The sequence below is a fragment of the Leuresthes tenuis genome, unplaced genomic scaffold, assembly GCF_036924035.1.
Source record: "Leuresthes tenuis unplaced genomic scaffold, fLeuTen1.0.hap1 SCAF_24, whole genome shotgun sequence".
NCBI classification, from domain to species: domain Eukaryota; kingdom Metazoa; phylum Chordata; class Actinopteri; order Atheriniformes; family Atherinopsidae; genus Leuresthes; species Leuresthes tenuis.
The window spans coordinates 13222542-13232795 of record NW_027325378.1 but is presented as its reverse complement, the minus strand read 5'-3'; the positions used below and the strand labels follow the sequence as shown (position 1 = coordinate 13232795).

Below are 10254 nucleotides of genomic sequence, written 5' to 3'. Positions count from 1 at the left end.
GGTCCTAAATCCTTTAACGCAGACATGCGCAAAAGAAAATTTCTCTTTCTCGGTGATCGCAATGGCGGACGCAGAGTGAGTGTTTCCCTCTGTTTAAAATCTAAACGCATCCAGTAATGAAACGGCCACATTTAAACATTTTTACTGCACAGATATGATGTTTATTTCGTATACACTGTATTAATTGCAGTATTATCACGGATGATGAACATTGACTGTTAGATTCACTTTATAGAATTTGTGTCCGTATAGCATCGTACAACATGGCAGTGTATCCTGCCTGCGTGCGGTTTTAAAATGCATTGTATGTTTTTTAATGAGAGCAAAGATAAGAATGGGCCATGTGAGTATGTGGTTGAGTTAATGCTAGACCAACTTACCTCCTAGCGAAGTTTATCGTTCTCGGTTATACCAATCTCAGTGGAAGCCGGCAACTGTAAGACTAGCAAGCTAACAGGCACTTAGCAGCGGTGATGATGAGACACGACACTTCAAACAAGTTAGCTGTCCCCACTGTAGACACCGTCAACGTGGTGCTTTTTTTAAAGTTCTTATTTTTTGGTAATGTTTTTACAGAAAAAAGGTTCCGGCGGTCCCTGAGAGCCTTTTAAAAAGGCGAAAGGCCTTCGCCGCCATAAAGGCCATGCGTGTCAAGAAGGTCCTGGCTGACAAAAAGGTAAGAGAAGGAGCATGTCTGTAGTTCAGCGTTTTCATTGCATGGAAGAAGGTAGCGGACACGTTCACGAACTGTTCGAAAATGTGTTGCTGTAATGTGTAGGTCCGCAAGGTGACCAGGAAACTGATCTACAAGAGGGCTGAGAAGTACCACAAGGAGTACAGGCAGATGTACAGGCGTGAGATCCGCCTTGCCCGTATGGCTCGCAAAGTGGGAAACTACTATGTTCCATCCGAGCCCAAACTAGCCTTTGTCGTCAGGATCAGAGGGTGAGTTGTTCATACTTTATGACAGTGGTTGGATTTACATGGATTGCTACTTTTCGCACAATACCTTTCAGCTCATAGTGTTCATATTTGATAATTGACAGCAGAAATTGAGCTATATGGACAGCCTCTTGATCATCCTCTCCTTCAGTCCTTTACTCCACATACTAAATCTTAAGAATAGAATTTGAAGTAATTTTTGATATTTAGTTATAAAAAACAAAACCTATTCGTATACCTGTAATATTGTGACACGTTTAATGCAATGTACCGTTAAAGGAGAACTGTTGCCACATTGGTTTAAAGTAGCAATCCATGTAAATGTGTTGTATTGGGATACAGTTGAGTGGTTAATGATGTATGCTCTTTCCCCGACTTATCGACTATGGTGATACAGATTTGTAACATAAGCCAATTATTTTCTGAAACCACCGTCAGTGCCTTTTACTGGGTTGCTCAAATTCTCATCATCCAAGTAACTAATCAACAGTGATCTTTGCCTTCCAGTATCAACGGTGTCAGCCCGAAGGTCCGCAAAGTTCTGCAGCTGCTCCGTCTGCGCCAGATCTTCAACGGTGTGTTCGTCAAGCTGAACAAGGCCTCAATCAACATGCTCAGGATTGCAGAGCCTTACATTGCTTGGGGGTAAGGTTATTAATGCTAGATGTGGCTGCACAATCTGATCAAATGTGTTCTCGTCCTGGTACCTGTTGAACCTTTTTAAGCTCACAAAGAAACATTGAGCTGAAAATCCAGGACCATTGACGCAGAGTTGAACAAGTTGTAGAATGTGGTTAATGATGCTTAACTTTTTTCCCCATCATATCGGCCATGGTGAATACCAGCTGAAATTTAGCCAGTTTTGTCTGAAACCACATTTCTATGATTCTAATATTTGTCATAAACTATTTGCACATCTGTATTATCTTTAATATCATGTGTTAAGCATATTGCTATTCATTGTGTTGTGGCTGAATCCAGTTGTTGTAGTAATGGCTTAGTTAATGTAGGAGTTTCTTACTTCAAAGAATAATTGGTCACATGTGCAAGACGAATAAGAAAAACCCACCCAGTGTCTGTCTTATAGAGATCAGACATCATGGTTACACTAAAATAAAACTTGGAGGACTTGAAATGAGTAAGAACCAAAAAAAAAAGCTACTTTTGACTACTGCCATGTAGTACTATCGGCAGAAGTGTGGTTGTATGAAGTACTTATAATCAGTGTATTACCTGCAGGAAACAACAGTTGGTGAACTCTCAGCTTGGAGAAGCAGGGGGATTCAAACGGGGCAGCCAGTCAGAACAGGAGAACAGTGAGGGTTCACCAATGCGACACTAGATTTTTTACACTGCTTCACTTAGGCCATAGATGGGTATTTACGTTGGCACTATATTTTCTTATCGGCTTAATAGAAATTGAGCAGCGGCTGCACACCGCCTGCACAACACTGATGTTCTTTAGGTGTTGTAGTAAATCATGCAACCATCTGACACAAACGCTAACTGGTGTAAAAACTTGCAGTATAGCGTTTGCTACATAAATGCGTTAGTTATTTTAGAAGGCAAAATGTATAGTTCTAAGTGGCTGCCTACTCTGTAGTGGTCTGTAGATGTGCAGATTTTGTAGTAGGGGCGACAGCTTTTCACTGCATCTGCCTTGACTCGCGTAAACATGGCTGGAAGTACTTACAATCATTTAAATGGGTTCATCTGGGTGACAGATGCCACACATGTAACTTTATGTTGGTGAATGTGCACAGCGTGATGCAGTTGGTCAGTAAAATATTCTATGTAATTTTTTGCTGTCGCATGAACTTCTGGTTCAGGCACCTGCAGTCACTGAATATAATTTGGTCTTTTTGAGTGAAACCACATGTTCAGAGGGGATTGGATGGTAAATACCTCGACTTAAACAATGTATTTATTATGTAAAATTTCACAAATTTGGGGCATTTAATAACCAATGAAAGTTCAAGGATTGTATGCTAATAACGGCTATGCAAAAATGGCCTTTGTGTCACATAATGATCAAACTTTATTTGAAACTAATCATGCTCTTCGCGTTGGTTCCTCAGATACCCCAACTTGAAGTCTGTGCGTGAGCTCATCTACAAGCGTGGCCATGGCAGAATGAGGAAACAGCGCATCGCCCTCACAGACAACTGTCTGGTGGAGAAGGCCCTCGGTATGAAAACATCTGTTCAGATCCTGTTTTTACAAGCTTTTTATAACCAGTTGAGTTTTATTTGGAGATTAATTGGAGAGAAGCGAATGAGAGGCTTTTTCTAGGTTCATTAGTTTGATCGTGTTCACCGTTTATTGTTTTTTGATCCTAAAATGAACATTAAATGGTTCACCTCAACACACTTTGGAATAAAGACCTGGCTCTTTGTGGTTTATGATGCACACTTTTTTCCCCGTCTTATCGACTTTGGTGAAAAAAATCCTGAAACTTTGCCAGTTGTGTCTGAAACCACATGCCGGTCCAGCATTTAACTGATGTTACTGACTTACTGAATTTGGCCTGAGTTTGGAAACTGCAGTACTCAAGAAAAATGTTAAACGGAATAGTTTTGTTTTTCCATTTTAGACTTTGTTAAATGCTCATTTTGCGCAGTGACTATAATTGACTGTACATCTGTTACTTTTTAATCTGCAGGTAAATATGGCATCATCAGCGTTGAGGACCTCATCCATGAGATCTACACAGTTGGCAAGAACTTCAAGCCCGCCAACAACTTCCTGTGGCCCTTCAAGCTGTCGTCACCCCGTGGTGGAATGAACAAGAAGACCACACACTTTGTGGAGGGAGGTGACGCTGGCAACAGGGAGGACCAGATCAACAGACTGATCCGAAGGATGAACTAAAGTTATGGTGAGTTGTCGAAATGGCGCGTGGGTCTTACAAATAAGCACAAACTCTGAGATGTGGTTAATGATGCAGATTCTTTTTTCCCCATCTTATCGACTGTGCTGAAAACCAGCTGTAAATAAGCCAATCATGTCTGAAACCACATCTTTGCTGTTGAGCTTGAAATCTTTCTGAAAACTGGCTATATTTCAGAGATGTATTGTATTCATTGTACTGCTGTTACTAAACAATTTTTTTTTTCTTTCCTCAAATTCTCAGGTTTTTCAAAGGACTCGATGTACAATAAAAAAACATGAAAAAAAAGTGCTTTTGTCAGTGTGACTTTGTCTTGCATCAACAGCTGTCTCATTTATGTGCAGTTATCACTGATTTATAGAATTATTGTAGCACATTACACAGAAGAAAACCCACCACATTCAAGTCATTCTTCTGTTGTGGGATCTGATTAGTGTTTTGATATTGAAAACCTGTAAAATTCCGTGGCGATGAGGAATTTAACTTTCAATGTCTACATAGTGATTTGGTTTTGTATAAAAATAAATAGGTATTTAGGGTGAATGCTATCAAGGGCCAAAATAAATATTCGTTATTAGAAATGAGAATTCTCAGAACAGAAATGGCTCGGGGACAAATGTATTGGGAAGTATTTAAGCTCTTTGCTAGCTGATCTAAACTGAAAATTGTGACAGACTGCAGGCAATGATGAAGCTGGTTTCCATAGTGACGCAGTGACTCTAGCCTTTTACCATAGAGCCCAGCAGCCTAGCATTACCACTCAGGGATAGCTGGAGTTAACCTAGTAACCTTTAACCATGGCGAGGTGTTCCTTTACATTGAGGCAATGTCAGCGGTAGGTGTTTGCGTGGCAGCCCCAACATGATGACTTACCGGGTAAACGCGTCGATACCTACCGCAAAGGCATTAATATCCGAGGGAAGCTCGAGTTGCAGCCAGCGGGGCCCCGATGCTCCTGGATATCCGACCTACAGGATCTTGGGGATGGGAGCGGGTGGAGGACGAGAAGTTTTCAGGCAAAATCAAATGAGGAAATTTCCTGTGATGCCACCCCTGAGCAGTGAGTCAGCGTGCTCCATAAACGCACCGAACTGGTTCAGAGGCGGGCAGCTAGCTTAGCGGTCCGTTAAACGCGTGCAGTAAATGTATATAATATGTGAACTGTGTGTCTGTTGTAGGGTCCAGGGACGGGAAAGCCTTATTGAGCGGCTTCGTAGTTGGAAGGTAAGACGTATGGGGGGGAAAAAAAAAAAAGTGAATTTATCCTTCAACATGGCCCACATGATACGGGCAGGTTTGGTGTTTCTGCATTAATGTAACACTGAAGTTTCACAGCAAATATCCACATTCAGTGATGATGTCACGTCTAAAGACCGTGTGGCAACAAAACCTATCCGAATATCTATAACGGTACCTATACTAGCATAATATGGTTTACACTTTCGGGAATAATTTCATATTGACTCGTTTCTATTTGTGCCGTTCACTAAAACACGTTCACGCTACAGTTGCTACCGATTGTGGGTTTAACGGTTCGGGATCGACGTTAATTGAAGGGTGTTCGCTTCTACATTTGAGCGAGCAACTAGGGCTAAATGCCCCCTGTGGGCCCAGGTGAACAGCCACAAATGAAATGCAATTTTTTTCAGGGTCCTTTGGCATTATGATTGCGGGTCTCCTTTAGATTTGCATTCAATAAATGATACACACCTCCAGTGGGTTGAGATCAGGAATATTCCACCTTTACTCTCAGTATTAATTCATTTGTTGTGTAGCACTGCTCAGTCCACATTGGTTCAGTTTAGCTGACAGTAAATCGTTCAACACAATGACCAGGTGTCATCACTTTTCTTTAACATGCACCTTTTCCAAACTTTTCCCTCCTGATCTTAGTGTAGCCTGTTTGGAGAATCCGCTGTAGATATATTCTGGCTTTTTAAGATGTTTTCCAGCATCTTGAGTCTTGTTAATGTTTTTGCTCAACTGTAAGCGCACATTAATTATAAAACTGTATGCTGAATTTGCTCTGTTCAGCGGCCATAGGTCGTCTCTGTATTCTAGATGGTATTCATCTTATATTCTTTGTTTCTTTCTTCAGTCAATACAGGACTCCGAGCTTAACAAAAGATGGCAAACTGGATTCGGACAATATTGACCACATGAAGGACATCTGCGGGAGGCACTTTCTGTTCGATAAAACATGTAAGGAGTACACGGTGGAAGTCGTCTTTTCATTCTCACACTCAGAAATGTGTCAGATTTGGGGTGTGTGGCCAGCCTGTAAGCTAACTGCCAGCAGGTGGAGTTGTCGTCATGTACAGAAAGCCCAGATCCCTTTCAGTGGATACTTATTAGAAGCATAAAGATGTTACTTTGCCTTTCGACTGCCATCTTTCTTTAAGAATTAATCCCTTAATGTCACAGCTACTGAAAGGCTCATTTATTGTTGTTTTGGTTAGGTGTGGGTTTAGAGAGGACCAGAACTGTCATTCCTCCACTGCCAAGAGACTACCGTGTGCACCGATCTGCTAACTTGCATCCCTTCAGCCTCTCTAAGGAGCTGTCCCGCAGCCCTGCAGGCCAGTCCTTCACCCTGGGGTAACCAGTGAATTAACATCAGTTGACTAGATGTGGCTTTATTCTTCTTGTATACAACCCCAGTTCCAAAAAGAGTTGGGATAGGATGTAAAATATGAATAAAAACAGAATACAATGATTTTCAAATCTCATAAATCGATACTTAATTCACAATAGAACAGAGAAAACCTTCATCTTGAATTTGATGGAAGTAAGATGTCTAAAAAAAAAGCTACCAAAGTCAAAACCATCCCCTCGTCTTTAAACGACAGTCTGCGATCATCTGTAAACTGAGGAGGCCACTTGGTGGACCTCTGGCAGACGAATGTTGCCCCACTCATGTCTGATGTTGGCTCTTCTTTGTTGTACTTTATGCAGGCGTTGAGAGCAAATAACAAATCCAAACGTTCACTCCTCTCTTTAGTCCAGAGGACGTGGCATCCACGATTTCCAAAAATAACTTAGAATCTCCCATTCATGTGTCCTCTCAGCAGTTTTGCTTCAGTCCATCTTAAATGAGTGTCGGCTCAGGTTAGTCGGTGACGTTGTTGAATCGCATGGCTTCCTCGTTGCGTGATGGAATTCTGGTATTACATGGCAATGGTATAGATATAGATATAGATAGAGATATATCCAGACTCCCTAAATCTTTTGATTCTATAAGGTCCTGTATGTGCACGATGGAATATTCGGTCTTCTACATTGAGAGACATTATTCTGAAATTGTCCCACTATATGCAGATGCAGGTTTTCGCTGAGTCTCTGCCCATTTTTACCTCTGTGAAACCCTCTTAGGTGCTCTTTTTAGGCTCAGTCATGTCACTGACATGTTGCTAACCTAACCCATCCTAATTAGTTGCAATATGTTGATCCAGTTGCTTTGTTTTTAGTGTCCGTTACTTTTTAGACGTGTTGCTGCCATCAAATTCAGATGAGTTGATATTTTTCACAAGGAAGTCAAATGTCTCACTTCCTCAACTTTCAACATTTGCCGTGATGTTCTGTGAACCAAATTTAGGCTTGGGGCATTCGCTAATCTCTGCATCCTGCAACTTTTGTGGAGCTGGGGTTGTATTTGTAAAGACAGCTGCACAGAATATAGAAATCAAAGATTAAGAGGTCGTGCTTGTCTAAATCCTGTCTACTTGAACCATGCTAGCATAATGACGTTTTTATACCCGTCTTCCAGTTACCCTGGAAGATATGAGGTGAGCACCAGTCCAGCCGGTCCCATTCCCTCCCCTTTAGTCCTCAATGGCAAGAACACCTTCTCAGTTGAGAGCTGCAAGCTCAGCAGGTATTTTTGGCCTTCTGAACTAAACCTGACCACGCAGATAAATGGTGTTCTCGATTATTTCTTAGCTCTTCCTCTGTTCAGCAGGCCTAAGGTGAACTATCCCTCCTACCAAGCAATGACTGTTAAAGACAATCAGAAAAGTAAGATATTTTAATGATATGACATTACAGGACAGATGATTATTTTTGATGATGATTTCAAAGTCACACATGCTTCGTTTGCTTTCACTTTTACACTAAAATGCACAAAGCGAACCGATGTTGTAATTTTGGTGCAAATATCATAGTGTATTCATCTTCTCCATCCATTCCTCTTTCTCTCGCTTGCTTCCATCCAGGCCAGTCCTTTCCAGACCCGGTGGTTGGAGCCTCTCGCGCTTTCATCCACCGGATATCCGAACTGTCCTCATTGGAGGGGGAGACGGTGAGACAAGAGAGGCTCAAGAATTTGAGGAAATCTCGAAAACCTCCATCCTGACAATCACCTCCCACCGAGTCACAGCGGTCCCGGATAAAAACGTTTGAGTCTGTGCCAACAACAGAACGAAATAAAACATTAAGGGCCCCGTGTTCATTTCAGTGGCTTGTTCTGACTGCGTGTTTGTCCTCTGTGATTTTGATTGGCTGCCTGACGTGGCTGCTTTTCACATTTTGGGATTCCTGACTCTCGTGGTTACATGTGATGTTGACTTTGGTAAATAGCAACATTTGCTTTTAATAATAAATGCTGATGATGATTTCCATAAATCCCTCCATCACACAGTTTTCAATAGTTTTTCCTCTCGATATCTGCATGAAGATGCTTTATTTATCTTTCTAAAGGCTTGTAATGGCTGTTAAGTAACACAACATTCTCTTTCTCTATATGATCGGTATACTGCAGATGCTCTCCATCTGGAGTCCTTAACTACAGCAGTCTGTCAGACAATACAAACATATCTCAGCTTTGGTTAGTAAGTTAAATATATATGTACATACTACATAGTTTAGGAGGACCCTTATTGTGCCTTGTTAAATGTCTTCCTGAAATGAAATAAATTTATTTTTGTTATTTCAAAGACTTTTAATTGATTTTTCTCCCTTCAGCAATGCAGTCTAATAAAGGCAGTTTCACCCAGATTCTGGCACATGCACTACATATCAACCACCATGACAATGAAAATGGCTAAAAGCATGCGATGAAACATAATCTGCATTCTGGATCCACAAAACAGATACAAAAATGTGCCCCCAGATCTCAGAATGTGGTACTTTCCCACATAGCACATAGTTCTGCTTCTGCCTGCAGCTCGTGTCTCTGAATAGTCTCGTTCATTGTTCTTCACAAAGACAGCAGTCATAGCATCTGTCTTTTAGATTGGAGACAAAGAGAAGCCTCGCTTATATCTGAAGCTGAGTTTGTGTTCTTTTTTTAATAATTTGATGATGATTCAGTTTGGACATTGGCTACTTGAATTTGTCTCGTGTCAAAAACAACAATCCTGAAACAATGCTTCAACTGAAAGCATCGGTCAGTGGCACCTGTATTACTGTCCTGTGCTGTGTTGCTTACTATAGGACACAGCTGAAGACACACCAGAAGAGTACGCACCTCCAAACATTGACTTTCATGTTGGTAGAGAAAGAGAAACCTAATCAGATTCCTCGCTTCAGGTTCTTCCACAAATGAGCTATTCAACTGTAGTCGGTACATTTTCAAAATATTCACTTTAACCTTCTTCTACCATTCTCAGGTGGAGCCATTTGCATCACTCTCACACTGCTTACCAGACTTCCTCTTCAGATTGGGTGCTCCAATCCATCCTGCTGAGATATGGGAAATCAGGCCCAAACCATGAAACAACCAGCACTAAGTTTCACGGATGGAGTAAGATTCTTATCTCTTGAATACAGCGTTGTCCTTCATGTCTTACTGTTGATTGTTGGATTTCAGTGTCTTTGGAGGTCATTTTGTTGCCTTTTCCAGCCTCACGAGCTTCAACAGTTTATTCAACCCATGATAACAATTACAAATGTGTTGTGATGCTCAGACTTTGATTAGATCCTTGTTCATTATATGAACTGGGGTACCGGCTAGCAAAACAGCTGACTTTGGAGCCTATACCAGCTGCCATTGGGCGAGAGGCAAGGTACAAACTGGAAGTGTCACCAGTCCATCACGGGGTCACACAGAAACGAACAACCACGCACTCTCACACCTAGGGTCAATTTACAACCAACAATTAACCTAAAATGCATGTTTTTGGAAGACAGGGTGAAGCTGGAGAGGACCCACACATGCAAACTCCACAAAGAAATGCCCCAGCTGCAATTTGAACCAGGTACCCTCTTGTTGTGAGGGGACAGGGCCAACCACCACACCACCATCAAAAAATGTTTAGTCTTATTGTTTAACTGGGTTCTCGTTAGCTACATCAGACAATCTGATCAAGTTTCAAGTCATATTTGTGTAAAAAAACAATCTATTGGTTTTTCATTCACAAACACCACTGTCACTTTCACAGTGTCCTGCAGGCTTGTTGAGATCATTTAGATTTAGTGGAGGCAAA

At 41.4% G+C, this 10254-nt stretch overlaps 2 protein-coding genes and 3 non-coding genes across 6 annotated transcripts; all 5 read left to right on the top strand.

The window, feature by feature from the left end:
* The first annotated feature begins 15 nt into the window (after positions 1-15).
* Positions 16-4150, top strand: rpl7 (ribosomal protein L7). Its single transcript, XM_072378064.1, has 7 exons — positions 16-75; positions 577-676; positions 779-945; positions 1450-1587; positions 3021-3130; positions 3605-3820; positions 4076-4150. The coding sequence occupies exons 1-6, from the start codon at positions 62-64 to the stop codon at positions 3811-3813; spliced, it is 738 nt and encodes a 245-aa protein (XP_072234165.1). The 5' UTR covers positions 16-61; the 3' UTR covers positions 3814-3820; positions 4076-4150.
* LOC140285079 (small nucleolar SNORD12/SNORD106) lies at positions 1730-1821 on the top strand. The gene has a single exon (XR_011910278.1). It is a non-coding gene; the product is annotated as a small nucleolar SNORD12/SNORD106 (small nucleolar RNA).
* On the top strand, positions 3334-3425 carry LOC140285083 (small nucleolar SNORD12/SNORD106). The gene has a single exon (XR_011910281.1). It is a non-coding gene; the product is annotated as a small nucleolar SNORD12/SNORD106 (small nucleolar RNA).
* Positions 3871-3963, top strand: LOC140285082 (small nucleolar SNORD12/SNORD106). The gene has a single exon (XR_011910280.1). It is a non-coding gene; the product is annotated as a small nucleolar SNORD12/SNORD106 (small nucleolar RNA).
* Positions 4151-4560: 410 nt separating the features above from the next.
* On the top strand, positions 4561-8287 carry LOC140284563 (uncharacterized). Of its 2 annotated transcripts, none has more exons than XM_072378453.1 (7): positions 4561-4892; positions 5011-5056; positions 5931-6034; positions 6292-6430; positions 7599-7706; positions 7791-7846; positions 8044-8287. In XM_072378453.1, the coding sequence occupies exons 1-7, from the start codon at positions 4694-4696 to the stop codon at positions 8181-8183; spliced, it is 792 nt and encodes a 263-aa protein (XP_072234554.1). In that variant the 5' UTR covers positions 4561-4693; the 3' UTR covers positions 8184-8287. The 2 variants fall into 2 exon arrangements, with proteins under 2 accessions (XP_072234554.1, XP_072234553.1); XM_072378452.1 differs by having other exon boundaries at positions 7788-7846.
* The last annotated feature ends 1967 nt before the right edge of the window (positions 8288-10254 follow it).